The sequence below is a fragment of the Vombatus ursinus genome, unplaced genomic scaffold (genome assembly GCF_900497805.2).
Source record: "Vombatus ursinus unplaced genomic scaffold, bare-nosed wombat genome assembly UNPS02014793.1, whole genome shotgun sequence".
In the NCBI taxonomy this organism is placed as follows: domain Eukaryota; kingdom Metazoa; phylum Chordata; class Mammalia; order Diprotodontia; family Vombatidae; genus Vombatus; species Vombatus ursinus.
The window spans coordinates 9076462-9092651 of record NW_020954571.1 but is presented as its reverse complement, the minus strand read 5'-3'; the positions used below and the strand labels follow the sequence as shown (position 1 = coordinate 9092651).

The 16190-nt window shown below is 45.3% G+C and overlaps 1 protein-coding gene across 1 annotated transcript in view; it reads left to right on the top strand.

The window, feature by feature from the left end:
* The window catches only part of HMCN2 (hemicentin 2), a 177385-nt gene extending 167175 nt beyond the window's left edge, over nt 1-10210 (top strand). The window contains exons 95-99 of the mRNA XM_027869654.1: nt 390-518; nt 3155-3475; nt 6430-6549; nt 7561-7687; nt 8778-10210. Of these exons, the coding sequence (XP_027725455.1) occupies nt 390-518; nt 3155-3475; nt 6430-6549; nt 7561-7687; nt 8778-9141 (1061 nt within the window). The 3' untranslated portion in view covers nt 9142-10210. The remainder of the gene's footprint in view (nt 1-389; nt 519-3154; nt 3476-6429; nt 6550-7560; nt 7688-8777) is intronic.
* The last annotated feature ends 5980 nt before the right edge of the window (nt 10211-16190 follow it).

Below are 16190 nucleotides of genomic sequence, written 5' to 3'. Positions count from 1 at the left end.
CTGTGCCTCATTTTCCCCATTTTTAAAATGAGGGAATTGAGCTAGATGAGCTCTAAGGTCATCTCATGTTCAAATATTCTTTGTTCTCAGGTCCTCTTCCAGCTCGGACACTTATCATGTTAAGAGCTCTTCCAGCTCTGACGTTTATCATATTAAGAGCTCTTTCAGCTCTGACATTCTGTGGCTTTGTAATTCTATGCCTAGAGGTGACCCAGAGTTCTAGACTCTTGGACATTGCAGCCACCTGATATCAAAGCAAGAGAGGAGATGGAATCCCAGAACTGACTAGAGAATGGACTGATGAAGGGAGGAAAGGAATGTCAGTGGTGAGGGAAGGGAGGAGAGGGCAAGGGACCTCAGCTCTGACACCCATCCCTTCCTTTCCCCAGATGTTGATGAATGTCTAGAGCACATTGACGAATGTCGCTACAACCAAATCTGTGAGAACACTCTAGGGGGGCATCGCTGTGCCTGCCCTCCAGGATACAGAAGCCAGGGGCTTGGTCGTCCCTGCTTGGGTAATGGAGAGCTTTATGAATGGTCCTCTATATTCTGGTGTCCTCAGTGCCCAGCACACACAGTGCATCAACCGGTGCTCGATGTTTCTTTATGCCATCAGTAGTACTCTCACATGGCATGGGGCAGAGCTGAGGCAGGGGCATCACTAAGAACTCATCCTCCCCCATCACCCTAGTGAAAATTTGGAAATTGGCTTAAATCACTGCAAAACAAGAAGACTGCCAGAAAGACATGAGATATTCTTGGGTAGTATTTACGTCCCAGAGAAAGAGAAAGGAGGAAGTTAATAGGAGTTGTCTGCAAGGCTTTTATCCTCGCCTGCTCTCCTGTGCCCTTGGTGCTTCCTAAGCAGAGTTGAATCTAATGAAAGATTAGTCCTCAACATGTGAAGTGACTGATCTTCAGCAGTACAGCCCTAATGCAAGTTTAGAGGGTTTAGCTAAGGTGGGAACCATTCAGAAGTGGAGCTCAGGAATTGCTATTCTGAGTCAAACCCACAGCCCATCTGCCCTAGTGTTTTGCTGCCAGCAGTGACTCCAAAAGATGAATTCTGGGAAGGCAAAGTTGTCCTCCCTGTTGTCAGCCTTCAAGGTTAGGTTGCAGGTTTCTTGTAGGAGTTGCTCATAGCTCTGCCATTTACAAATGCAAACCCTTTGGGCATCTGTTCCTATTTCCTGCCTGTGTCATCTCCTGGGGTAGCAAATTCCACAGTCCACTCTTAACACTGGAAAGTTGAATTTCCCTTGTGTCTCCAAACTTGCCTCACCCAGGCACCAATAGGGCCCCCCCATCTTAGTATTTAAGAATTTGGGGAACAAGTCCATGTTTACCCCATTCATATTCTTCCTGACAATTGTGTCCTTGCTTATTCATCACCTTCCCAGGCAGGTGAGGCCCAATGTTTTGGACCTGTTCTCATCTGGCCTCCTTTGTGATGCTACTGTCACTCAAGCTGCCACCCTCTGGGCTTCCTTGCTTTATAATATTTGTATGCAGTCCAGGATGGAGCCTCTAGGTCCCTGAGCCTTGCTACAGCTGCTTAGAGAATAACCCTACCTATGAGCTAAGGTCAAACAACTTAGAGACATGATAGTGTCAGTACTGTCAGCCAGGGCTAGACATTGCCCTGGGAGCTCAGCTTGGCTGACAAGACTCCCAAAAAGTCTGTGTAGGAGGGAGAGGAGAGGTTATAGGAGAGACAGTACGTGCCCAGACAGACACAAACCAGCTAATACAGAACAGCTCCTCTTCTGCCTGCTCCTGGGTGATTTAGATTCAAGGCCAGACCTGCCATGGATTTGGTGCTGTGAGATCCTCTCTCCTCATGGCCAAGCTGAGTGACTGACCACCTTAGACATCTGGGTGGAAAGCTAGGTGAAAAATTCAGTCCCATCACTGCCTCACTGAGAAATTTTAGGAAAGCTGTTTGATTCCTCTATGCATCTAAAAATGCACTGAAATGAATTGGTCATTCAACCCAAGGCAATATGGGGCACCATAAAGGGCACTAGCCTAAGAGTCAGGAGCCTTGGGCCCTGTGCCTAGCATTGTGCTCTATACCTATCCATCGGATGTTGTTGTATTTGTCCTCTCTACCCAATCACCAATTTGCTTTGTGGTCTTTGCTTTCTCATTGTTCCAATGAAGGAGTCCTATTAGATCTCTAAAGTCCCTTTTAGCCTCCAAATCCAACAAAAAACACTTAGTAGGCACCTGCTGTCTACAAAACTCTCTGTTAGGTGTTGTGGGGGGTGGAGGACAAAGGCAATTTACAAATGAAATATGGAGGAGTAGACAGAGTGCTAGACTTGGAATTAGGCAGATCAGGGTTCAGATCCTCCCTCAGATACTTCCTAGCTATGTTACCCTGGGCAAGTCACTTACCTCATCTCAGGTTCAATTTCCTCATTTTACAAATGAGGAGGTTGGACTCATTGGCCTCTAAAGTACCTTTAAACTCTAAATCAATGAGCTTATGATGAGCCTATGAACCACATAAGCCCAGGTATGGTATGAGGAGTACAGATTTATCAAAGTTGCAAGAACCCCGGGAAGGAAGAGATCATTGTGGCACAGAGCCACAATATGGAAAGGCTTTGAGGAGACGGGGCTGGAGTTGGGACTTGTCGATGGGTAGAGCTTGGATAGACAGAGGCGAAGGAAGGCATTCTAGGGAAGGGGAACAGCGTGTGCAAAGACTTGGAGGAGGACAATTACAAGGTGTGGGTTGGAGAAGTATCAAGCAATCCATCCTGGCTGGACCATAGGGGTTTGTGTAGAGAAACCACGGAGAGATACAGTTGGAAAAATCACTTGGGGAGATAGCATGGCTTAGTGGTAGGAGCACCAGATTTGGAATCAAAAGACCAGAGTTTGATTCCCAGCTCCTTTACTTCCCACCTGTGTGTCCTTGAGCAAACCTCTTGGGCCTCAGTTTCCTCATCTGCAAAATGATAAACCTGGCCGAGAGGGATCTCTAAGTTCCCTTCCAACTCTAGAATACTGTGTGCCTATGGGACCAGATTGTGGAGAGAGTTTAATGTTAGAATAAAAGAAATGTTCCCTCTGAAAGCTTGAAATGCTCAATGATACCCACTCTCCTCTCTCAATCTTTTTCTTTTTGTCCCCCCCCCAGATATTAACGAGTGCTTGCAGCTGCCTAGAGTCTGTGCTTATCAATGCCAAAACCTCCAGGGCAGCTATCGCTGCTTGTGCCCACCAGGTCAGGCATTACTCCAGGATGGCAAGGCCTGTGCCAGACCGGAAAAGATGGAAGGCAATGTTACCACGGTCAGTCACCAGGGGTCCTTCCCAGTCTGGCTGCGGCCCCGAGCCCGAGCTCACGGTGGCTCTTACCATGCCTGGATCTCTTTCCGGCCCATTGGAAGTCCCCTGAGCTCCATTGGTAGGACCTGGTGTCCACCAGGCTTTATCAGGAGGAATGGAGCCTGCACTGGTAAGGCAGAGCCTGGGACTGATCTGCTGGCCCTCCCATGGGGCCCCACCAAGCTGCAGAACTCAGGGCCCAACTCAGGAATTTGGCAATTTAGGCACATCAGTTTAGTTTCAAGTCCCCCAGAAACAATTTTATTGAATTTAGTGTTAATACATGTTCAAGCAATTTTTAATTTGCAGAAGAGATATCTAAATTGGCTCTATTCCAAGACAATTGGAGGTAACATTTATGGGGATTTTGAATAAGAAAAGAATCATAATATATTCAAATATAGCGTAGATTAAAATTCAGTGATGTTGCTTCAGTTACCACTCAGTTCCTTCTGAACCATTCCCCTTAAGGACTGAAAAGAGCTCCTTTCTGAAATAAATATCTTAACCTTGAATATTTTTAGGGGAGTTAGATGGCACAGTGGATAGAGTGCTGGGCCTAGGGTCAGGAAGACTCATCTTCCTGAGTTCAAATCTGGCCTCAGACACTTACTAGCTGTATGACCCTGGGCAAGTCACTTAACTCTGTTTACCTCAGTTTCCTCACCTGTAAAATGAACTAGAGAAAGAAATGGCAGACCACTCTAGTATCTTTGCCAGGAAAACCCCAAATGGAATCATGAAGAGTTGGACCCGACTGAAACAAGACTAAACAATAAGAAGTCCTGAATCTAATCACTTTAGGTTGGTCTTATCTAGGCCACAGTTAAGTTAGGTTATTTATCACCTTAGCTCTATTTCAAAAGAAGACCTTACATTTTGTTCTTCCCATTTTCCTAAAGAGAAAAGTCTGAAAAGAGGTTTATTTATTTAGGCTGGAGAAATAGTATTTCTTAATATATCTAGAAAGCTAAAAAGAAGTGTATTTTAAAATATACATCCACAATATTATGCAGACACACAATCCTGGTTCTGCCACTTTCTACCTGTGTGACTTTGGCAAATCATTTAACTTCTCCAGGACTCAGTAAAATCAAGGAACTGGACCCCATGACCTCTAAGGTCCCTTCCAGTTCCAAATCCATGAATCTAATTTTGAAGGTGGGGACAGGCGAGCACTAGCACTAATCAGAAAAATCCTCATTTAGGAGATATCTCTTGAACTGAATTTTAAAGAGAGTTAGGAATTCCAAGAGAAAATGAGGAGAGACAGAGGGCATTCCAGGCATGGGAGCAGGCTTCTGCAAAGGTGCTGGGTCAGGAGATGTTCTAGACAGGGAACAGGAAGTAGCCCTGATTGTCTAAAATGTAGAAAGAAGGTGAAATCAGATTAGAAAGATAGATGGAAGTCAGGTTGTGACGAGTTGGAAACGTACAACAGAGGAGTTTATATTTTAGTAATAGGGAGCCTCTTGGAACTTCTCGAGCTGGAGAATGCCTTGGTCAGACCTGTGCTGTAGGAATATGCCAGATAACAGCTAATTTAGTATTGACTTGAATGGATTATATAATAAGTGCTGTAGAATTTTCAAGATATGAGAATTCACTGGGGCCTGGGATGTCTTCGTGGAGGAGGACTTGTGGGGAAGAGTGTAGCTTTGTGGATTTGTACTCCAAAGCCCCTGTTGAATACTATTTATGTAACCATGGGTAAAGTTGCTTTACCTCTCTGAGCCTCAGTTTCCTTATCTATAATATGAAGAGCAACTCGGTGGTGCAGTGGATAGAGTACCAGGCCTGGAGAGAGGAAGACTTATCTTTGGGTTCAAAGCTGGTCTTAGACATTTACTGGCTGTGTGACCCTGGACAAGTCACTTAATCCTGTTTGCCTCAGTTTCCTCATCTGTAAAATGAGCTGGAGAAGGAAATGGTAAACCACTCCAGTATCTTTGCCAAGAAGACCCCAAATGGAGTCAGGAAGAGTCAACAACAATAACAATATGAAGGAACTGAACAGGGTAACTAACAATTACAGTTGTTAGTACTCTCCCCTCCCCACCTCCAAAGTAATTTTCACATCTCCTAGTCTTTGACAGGGTTCCAAAACATTTTGTATGTCTTGGCTTTTAGTAAACTCTCCTGCATACATTCAATTTAAAAGAAAATTATTTCTAGAGTTGACCATGTAGATGCACCTAAGCAATAAAGAGATTAATTTATTTCAGTAGGATAATATACCCCTTTATCAAATATTCTTCACACCCCTTGACAAACTTCTTGTACCCCCGGTCAATGACCATCTCAGTTTGAACTTGAATAATGGGTAGGCTTTGGATAGAGGGAAGATACTCTAGGGCAGCTAGATGGTGCAACGGATAGAGTGCCAGATTTGGAGTCAGGAAGACTCATCTCCCTGAGTTTAAATCCAGCCTCAGACACTTACTGGCTGTGTGACCCTGGGCAAGTCACTTAACCCTGTTTGTCTGTTTCCCCACCTATAAAATGATCTGGAGAAGGAAATGGCAAATCACTGCAGTGTCTTTGCCAAAAAAACCCTCAAATTGGGTCACGAAGAGTCGGACATAACAAAAGTGACTGAACAACAACAGCACTCTAGTCTAGCAAGAATAATGTGAGCAAAAAAACTGTGATGTTGGAATGTATCTGGCATGGGCCAGAGGATAGTGAAAACAGAAAGAGTTTGGTTAGAGCGGAGAGTGAACCATGGTTGTCAAAGCAGAATGGAACCCAGGCTGCACCCTTCCCGCTCCCCCAGATTATTTGAGGTTTGTCCCCAAATTATCTGTCTCAGTGACAAGAGGGAAACTGTCAAAGAAGAGATCAATTACCTCCCAGCCCTCTCCCTGGGCTGTTGGATTGGATCAAGAACTGTTCCTTGCTTAAGCCCCAGGTGGCTTGGGAAGGCTGGGGGTGGAGCAGGGTGGGTAGATACAATGACCACCCAACTCCTAGCCCAAGGCAGGTTATTTCCCTGTTCCCTAATGCTGGGGCATGCTTCCACTTGGACCATTTCTGACTCAGCTCTCTTTCTTTCCCTCCCACCCATCCTGGGGCCTTCCCCAGACCTTGATGAGTGCCAGGTGAGGACCCTGTGCCAACATGCCTGCCGCAACACTGAGGGCAGCTACCAGTGCCTTTGCCCAGCTGGGTACCGCCTACTCTCCAGTGGGAAGAACTGCCAGGGTAAGAGCCCTGAAGAGACAGGACCCCAAAGGAGACCTGGGTTCTAGTCCCAGTTCTGCTGCTAGCTTGACAAAGTCCCTTCATCTCCCTGGGCCTCAGTTTCCCCATCAGTAAAACAGAGATAATTATTCCTACACTACCTATTTCATGGTGATCAAATAAGATCAAAGTTGTGAAAGAGCTTTGAAAACCGGAGCTTTTATTCTAACATAAGGCCATGTTTCCTAAGTAGTTATAAACATCTTGGATACTTTTGAGCTGAAATCCAGTTTCCCACCAGGGATGAGATCCTTCTTGTGCTCCACCCTTCTCTCTGCATCACCACTAGCTTATACTGGCTATCTCACTGTCACTACTGGCTGGGGACATTGGAGAAACAGAGTAGAGAAGGATGCAGTAGGCCTGCAACAGGGGGCAGCTGATGGAGTGGATGCAGGCCTGAAGCACAGGGCTGGCCTCTCCTGCCCCCACCTGCCCAAGGATTTTACCTTCCCCTTCAGAAGCCTGTTTCCTCCATCGCAAGACCAAGAACAATGGGCCCAGCTTCCTCCCATCTCCTCGAAATAAACCAAGAACAGAGTTTTGGAGGTCTGGGCACAGTCATAGCAGGCACAGCTGAATTGAACTGACTTGGCTGCTTTGGGGAACCTGGGTTTCCAGGGCATGGCTGAGGTCCAGATGGCAGAGTAGAGGAGCTGTTGGAGGTCAGGTCCTGAGACTGAGGGCTCAGATCCTCCACCTCATGGGGGATTCTCGGAAATTTCTCATTTTTTCCTCCTCCTCTCTCTCTTCTACTTGCCTATCTACTAGCATTCTCTCTTACCTCCTCTCTTCTCTTCTCTCTTCTCTCTTCCTTCTCCCTATCTCCCTCCTTTTTCCTTCTTTATCTCCTCTCATCTCTACCGGTCTCCATCTCCCTTTCCTTCCTACCTCTCTTCTCCCTATCCCAATCTTCTCTTCTTTACTCTATACCCCTCCTCCTCCATCTTTGGATTCTTTTCTCTCCTCCAGACATCAACGAGTGTGTGGAGGAAGGCATCAAGTGTGGCTCCAGCCAGATGTGTTTCAACACCCGGGGTAGTTATCAGTGTGTGGACACGCCATGCCCCGCTATGTACCGGAGGGGCTCCAGTCCTGGGTAAGAGACAGACAGAGAGCTGATCCACCCCAATATATCACCTACTTTCAGAACAGGGACGACACTGAAGGGCTGGCTGGCTTGGGGGTGAGTTGGCCAGGGCCTAGTAGTCAAGGTCCAGGACCACATTATCTTAGAGTTGGAAGGGACTTCCAAGGTCCATCCTCTCCACCTGAATAGGAACCTTCCCTACAACATCCTTGACAAATCATCCAGCCTGCTCCATGATGAACACCTCCGGGGATGGGAAGCCCACTAACCTCTAGACACAACCCATTTCTCTTTTGGTTCGCTAATTATTCACCAGCATAGCACAGTAGATAAGAGTGCTGGACTTGGAGTCATGAAGACTTAAGTTCAAATTCCACGTCTGATATTTACTAGCTGTGTGACCTTGAGCAAGTTACTTAACTTCTCTGGGCCTCAGTTTCCTTTTCTGTAAAATGAGAGGATTGGACTAAGTGGCCTCCAAAGTCCCTTCTAGCTCTGAATTACTATGCTCCCACATACCATGATTGTGACTCTAGGGAAGTTATTTAAACTTAGCGTGCCACACACAACTAGAGCTGTAGACTCCGTAGTCTGTAGACAATATAGACTCAGAATTATAGAGTGGTGGCTAATCTGTATTGGGCATGTAGGGAGGGAGGAAGTTCACCTCCCTGTGAAATCACAGGTCAGATCCAGAGAAAAATATTTTTGGTACTACACACACACACACACACACACACAGTGGAAACTTTTAAATATGAAAACCCAACAGAGCAGTGCTCCCATTGATTTTGGTTCTGCCCTCTAAGACCAGACTAAGTCTAATTCCTCTTCCATAGGTTGGCCATTTCAAATACTGAAAGTCAATTCTCTTGTCTCTCCCCAGAGACTTCTCTTTTCCAGTCTAAACATCCCCATCCCTTTAACTTATCTTTGTAAAGAGTTATCTCTAGCTCCCTCACCATCCTAGGTGCCCTCTGACCTTGGACACTAGCATTGGCCCCAGCTCAGGGGCTTCCTCTCCCTCCCCAGGACTAAAGGACTTTTCTAATTACAACAGAACACCATGATTGTTCATCTCTGTCTGTCTGTTCTGCAGGATGTGCTTCCGTCGCTGTGCCCTCGACTGCAGCTCAAGGGGCCCCTTCACTTTGCAGTATAAGCTTCTCACTCTCCCCTTTGGCATCCGAGCTGATCATGATGTTGTCCGCCTAACGGCCTTCTCTGATGGGGGCATCTTGCCCAACCGGACAGTCCTGACAGTGCTTGAGCCCGACCCCAGCAGCCCCTTTGCCTTGCGAGAACCTCAGGGTGGGCAGGGCACCATCTACACTCGCCGCCCACTCACTGTTGCTGGTATCTACCGCCTGAAGGTGCAAGCAGTAACCTATGGTGAACATCGAGTGCTCCGGTACCAGAACATATTTGTCATTCTCATCTCAGTCTCACCCTATCCCTACTGAGGGCTTCCTAGAGCGAGGAACCCTGGGGTTCCAACTACCCCAGCCCTTCTTGGCCTTCCATTCAATCAATCAGTAAACATTTATTAAGCACCTACTATGTGCCAGGCACTGTGCTAAGTGTTCTGAATGTGTTCATTCCATGATCAGTTGTGCCCCAAATCCTGGGCTTGGTGCAGAGTATGGCTTCTCCCATTCTGCATTCAGAATACCAATGAATTCCCTGGTAACGGGGCAGCTGGGCTTGTCTAGCCTCCCACCTTCGTCCCTTCCATGAAACTCATTCTGCCTGGATCCTCCCATCATCCCCTCCCCCAATCAGATTATGTGACCAAATCCTATGGCCGTTAGTTCCAGTCAACTCAGATGGCTGAAGGTGACCCCACGGGACAGATTGGGGAGATTCTGAGCCCTCAGTTTTCACAGTGAAGAGGAGTATTGACTTTCTTAGCTATGAGTGAGGATGCCTTTGTACAGTTGTGCTTGGTAAGGGGTGGGAGAAGCAGACCTTGGAGTCTCCTGGGCCCCACCTCTGCTGACCCTAGGGTCCTTGAAACCAGGAGAGGTTCTGCTGTCTCTCACCAATATTAGCTGCTCTTGCAAAAGGGGCTCTATCTGGCTCTGTGCGTCAATCCCACACGTGAAGCCCTTCAGCAAACAAAATCTACATCTGTGGCCTTGACCCTCTGGGGTATGGACAGAGAATGTGAGCAAAGGGGATAGGAACCAAACACAGAGATGCCAAAGTCTTTAGAGCTGGAAGCAAGAAGAATTTTGGCTCAACTCAGCAAATAGACCAGCACTCAGGGACTGGCTCCTCAGGTCTCAGGAGCATTCATGTCCACCCACAGAGAAGTCAAATACTTTGTACAGCGGCCCAAGGTCTTCTGGGCCATGGGGGAGACCCAGGCTTAGTGTAAAGTAACCATGGTACAAGGAAGACCCAAGAGAGGGGGGCAGGCCTGGCCTACATCCAAAGAGGCTTGATTACTTACCAGCCAGATGTTTTTATCTAGCCACATCTGGCAGCATTGTGTACCATCTTAAATGAATAAAATTAAATAAAAGATATGTTACTGACAAACCTAGTTTCCTTATTTACTTATTTATTCCTGCTTTTTCTTAAGCAGATAAAAAGATTTGTGGGAAGGAAATGAACATAGATCTATCATAATTGTTTCTTCCTGTTGTTCTTCTGATCTGCACCACCCTGCCCTCCTCCTCCCCATTGCTTCAAACTAAATTTTCATGATTCTTATTAGTTTTTCAGGTTTCCAGGCTCCCTGAAGGGAGGACAGATTCTGAGAGAGGAAATAGGGTGATTGCTAGGAGCCGGTCCGATGAAACGGGATGAAACATATCTAAAAGGATGAGGGACACATAAGAGACCACTTCTCCCCTCCGACCCTTCCATCTTCACTTTAGGCTGTGGTCTGACATGAGGTAAAGTCTGCTTGGCCTCATCATCTTGACATTCCTCTGCCCCCAACAGTATCCTTGTCTTTAGCCAGCCACAAAGCAAAGACTCAGGGATCTCCAGAGGAAGGGGAACGTGTGTCTTTTTGCTAGATTTGGGCAGGTCATAAGAGCATATAGTGCTCAGCCTTTAGGCTTTGAGTCTGAGTTTAAGGCCTTGGAGGAGCGTAGATGCATCTCCACTGTATCTCTCCTGCCCCCCATCTTTTCCAGAAAGTAAGCAATCTGATTGAACCAATCTACCCTAAAGTATGACTGCCTAACAGACCTGACCTTCATGGGGGTATCTGAGTCTGTGTGAGGTTGTTAATCCAAGTTCAGCTCATTTGGTAGGATTTCAGGGTATGAGGATGAAGTAAAATTTGTACTTAAGTCAGTTGAAAGAGGTATTTTGAGAATAGAATGGAGGAAGAGAAGAAACCTTCACTGCCTCCTCCCCCAACCCATGTCCTACTTTGTGGACTACTGACAACTATTGTGGCACAATGAATGGAGCACTGGACCTGGAGTGAGGAAGACGTGAGTGCTGCCTCAGACACTTCCTACCTGTGTGACCCTGGGCAAGTCACTTAACTTCTATCTGCCTTAGTATCCTCACCTATAAAATGGGGAAAATAATAGCACTCACCTCCCGGGGTTGTGTGAGATAATATTTGTAAAGCACTTTGTAAACCTTGAAGTGTTATATAAATGCTAGCTCTGAGTATTAGCTGTCATTACTGCCTATTCTGCCTACCGTTTTGCCTAGGTAATTCGAGTCCTGGTGGAGAGACAAGGTTATATAGAGCTGAATGTAGCTCTTTGTGCAATATAAGTGACCCAGGGCCAGAGCTCTGAGGCACCCCATTTACTACCACAACTAAATCTTTTTGGAGCCAAAAAAATTCTCAGCCTACAGAGGGAGACTGAGTAAGGCCCTGGAGTTGGTAACACCAGGTCATTCCTGCACACTTTGATCAAAGCAGCATGCAAGACCCTGTTGCCTGCCTTGAGAGGGTAGCAGGTAAGACAATGAAGTCTCTTCCCTCTGTTCCCTGGGCAGAGGACGAATAGATGCTCAGAAAGGATTCTGGCACCATACATCCATTCAGAACTGGAAAGGACTTTTCCAAGGTCATAGAGTCAGTATGCTTTTCACTGTCCCCCTTTGTCCTCACATGCCAGGCAGGAGGAGAGTAGACTGGAAAGTTGTGAATTACAGGGTCATACAGTCATAGATTTGGAGTTGGAAGGGGAACTCAGATCCCATCTAGTCCACTCTTCTCATTTTAAAGATGAGGAAACTGAGGCCTAAAAAAGGTTAGGTGACTTGTCCAAGGCCACATAGTAAGTATCAGTGGTAGGATTTGAACCCAGCTCTTCTGACTGCAGAGCCAGTACTCTTTCCACTGGAGGTCAATCAATCAATACACATTTATTAAGTGCCTATTATGTGTTAGACACTGTGCTAAGAGCTTGTAGTCAGACAAAAGAGAAAGGGACAGAGAGATTGGTCTGAGATGGATAGTGAGAGAGAGTCAAATCCAGAGAGGGGTTTGAGCATGTGACATTTGGTGGTGGTTTGATTTTCTGTCTCCTGGAGCAATATTTCAGAGTAGGAGAGGTAGCATGGCCAGGAGAGTACTGGATCTGGAGTCAGAGAATCTAGGTACAAATCCTATCTCTACCCCTACCTGTTTGGCTTTGGGCAAAGTCCCTTAATTTCACTGGACCTCAGTCACTTATCTGTAAAATAAGTGGGTTAAATTGTGAGATCTCTTTCAACTTAAAGTACATGATCCCTATGAACGGACCTGAGAGTTCAGCCTGTAACTGATGGAGAATCCCCTTATAATGTCCCAATAAATGGTGGGATGATCATTCTATCTCATTAAGCAGGTTTTGCTTATGTAGAGTCTCCAACCCACACGACTTCCACTTGTTATTCCTGACTCTGCCCTGTGAGGCCACAGTCATTGGCTCAAGTCTTTATCCCGCCCCTCTCCTCTGTCTTTCAGCCTTGGCACACTGTGACCTCAGTGTTTTGCAGGCAGGATTGGGGATGAAAACACCCCTGTGGTCACTCATTAAGCAACTCGGATTTAGCTATTTCCATGAAACCCAACAAGGGGACTTCATGTTCTGGGTGGAGATGGGTATGTCCAAGTCCAGCGACTGGAGCAAAAATGGAAGCCTGGGCCCTACAGAAAGCTGTCTCCTGGTAGTTGCCAGCACTTTGGCTGCTTGTGAAATGTCTGGGTTTTGGTGAGGGCGGGTTAGAGGGTGGGATCCCTGATCTTACCATAAGCACAGAACGTAAAGGACAAAAGCTTCCCTGGAACCAACTGGTTTACAGCATATTTTTCTGTCTGTAAAATGAGAATGAGAATGTCTACCTTGCAGCATTGTCATGAGAATCAAAAGAGATCATGAATGTAGAATAATGTGGTTTTTCTAGGCCTCCTCTCAATCTTCCAAATCAAGTCCCTTCCCCTCTATCAAGATCATGGCATAATGTGTAAAAACATCCTGGTTTATCGGAAAGAGTGGTAGAATGGGAAGTAGGAAGCCTGACTTCTAGTCCTAACATAGTGTCTCTGACACTATGCAAATTTAGACTAATCACTTCTCCTCTCTGGGCTTTGATTGCCCCAGTCATAAAAGGAAAGGGTTGGATTAAAGTCAACAAGATCTTTTCCTGCTCAGAAGCTTGGGTTCAAATCATAGCTCATATACTTACTAGCTGTGTTCTAGTCACAGTAACTCATTACGACTTAGAAAGTCTCTGGGCCTCAATTCCCTCATCTGTAAAATTAGGCAGTTAGACTGAATGGCCACCAAGTTCCCTGCCACCCTCTAACTTTGTGATTCTGTGACATTCTTTGTTTCCCTGCAAGGCCCTCCATGGATGGGTGCCATAGGTCCCCAGCAGTCTGGGGGAGTTCTTAGCTCTTTGTTGATTCTTCTCTAGAAAGCACTGGACTTCGATTTGAATATCATGGGGTCACTTGGCCAAGGCCCTATCTCTGTATGTCAGTCTGAGCTGTTTCCCAATGCTAAGCAATGGGTTCAGGCCCTCCCCTCTCTGATGAGATCAGCAAAGCTAACCTTCCCAAAGCCTGTAAACTCCAAAAGCACCAATGGTTCAGCTTGATTCTGGTTTTACCCCCTTTCTATTGTCAATCAGCCTGCTTCTATCCATTTTTTCCCTAGATTATTTTTTAGTTGTGTGCCTAATTTGTTGATCTACTCTTCCTTTTATTGATGCAAGAATTTAGAGATACAGATTTTCCCCTAAGTGCTGATTTGGCTGTATCCCACAAATTTTGGTATGTTGGCTCATTGTTGTCATTATTTTTAATGAAATCAGTGATTGTTTCAATGATTTACTCTTTGACCCATTCTTGAGGATTAAATTATTTAGTTTCCAATTAATTTTTAGTTTATGATTCAAAGGCCCTTTACTGAATGTAATTTTTAACATATCATGGTCAGAAAAAGATATAATTAATATCTCTGCTTTTCTGCATTTATTTGTGAGGTTTTTATGCATGGTCATTTTGGGTAAAGGTGCCCCACACAGCTTAGAATAGGCATACTCCTTTCTATTTCTATTGAATATTCTTATCATAGCTAACTTTTCTATAATTACATTTATCTCTTCAATTTCTTTTTTGTTTGTTTTATGGATAGATTTATCTAGGTCTGAGAGTGGATAAATTGAAGTTCCCCACTCTTATAATTTTACTATCTATTTCCTTCTGTAATTCATCAAACTTTTCCTTTAAGAATTTGGATGCTATGCCATTTAGTGCATGGATGTTTGGTACTAATGTTAATTCATTGTCTATGATACCTTTTAGCATTTACCTCTTCCATTTTATGGGTGCAGCCCACTTCTATCCATTTATGTAATGGAAAGAGCATATTTCTGGAAGCAGGAAACTTGATGTCATGCTTTGCCCATTTACTGTGTGATCTGGGGCAAATCCCTTTACCTCTAGATGACTCTGTTTTCTCCTCTGTTTTCTCCCAGCTTCTGGAGTTAAATAGAGGCTAAATTAGTTTTTATGAGGCTTCCACTGAGAAAGGTGGTTCCCAGAAAAGTTTCCTGCACTTTGTTCTCCATGAGAGGAAGCAAACTTACTCCTAGGGTTTTATAGACTCTTCTTACATTTTTCCAGTCAGTGGGTGAAGTAAGGGCCTGGGGGAATTTTCCTGCTGCAGAAATACAAATATAAGAGGAGAGACTTTCAACTGCTCAAAACATGACTGATTTCATTTTTAATCCCACACTGGAAAAAAAGGACCCTGGCTTGTGGTTGCTGGTATATCAGCATTCTAGAGAAGTAAATTGGAGATGGAGTGGGGGAAAGATTGGGAGAGAATGGGCATAGTGGGCAGGACACCAGCCCAGGAGTTGGGAATCCAAAATTTTAATACCAACTTTACTCCTAACAAGCTATGGGACCTTTGGCAATTCACCTTTATCTCTCTGGCCTTCATTTTCTCTATGTATAAAAGAAATGGGGTTTACAATCCCTCCTCTATCTTCTGCACTGGGTTGTTTTGAGAATCAAACGAGGTAGGTATTTTTTCTAGGTTCCCCTCTCCCCGCCCCCCCCACCCCCAGCCATCTAAATCCAACCAGCCAGGCCCCAGGACCATAAATTTAAAGCTAGAAGAAAATTTAGAGCCCAACAGCCCCATTTCACAATAAAGAAATTGAGACACAGAAAAGTTAAGTGAATTCTAGACAAGTCACACAGGTAGTGAAGAGGCAGCATTGGAATTCTACTCCATATTCTTAGACCTCAAATCCTTCAAACCTTTTCCACCCATTCCCATTCTACCCCCCACCTCCCAGCAGCAAGCTCTTGGTACGATATCTGAAAACACTGTGATGTCAAGAGAACACTGAACTGGCCCAGGACACCCAGTTGCTCTAGGCTTAACTATGACCTTGGGCAACTAAGTTCAACAACCATCTATAAAGCACCTACTTTTTGCCAATCTCTGTAGTTACAGAGCAAGTAAAGACAAAGTTTACCTGGAGGGTGGGGCTGAGGGAGGTGGAGGAAGCCAGAGGAGACAGAGGTGCTCAGGTAAGTTCATAAAAAGTAACTTCTAGACATAGACAACAATTACGACATGGAGTGGAATAGGACTTCCTATAAGGAAAGTGAGGGGGTGAACTAGATGGTTTCAAATGGCCCTTCCAGTTCTAACATTCTCTGATTCTAGCTTCTAGAATTTTTTGCTTAGGGTTGTAGTACCAGTGAATTTGGCTAGGAAGGCTGGGTAGGAAATACCTGTTTTCCTAAAAGCTCCATTAGTGCCCTAATAAGTCTATTGGGGCCTGTACCTTTTGCTCTGATGGAGATGTTGAGGCAGAATACCTGGGTCTTCTTTACAGTTGGCATATGAGCTGCCCAGCAGACAATGCACCTTGCAAGGAGCTGGTAAAAGTAAGAAGGAGCTCATGGGCTTCCTGGGAAAGATTTTTTTTTTGAGACAGTTAGGGTTAAGTGACTTGCCCAGGGTCACACAGTTAGTAAGTATCAAGTATCTGAGGTGGGATTTGAACTTAGGTCCTC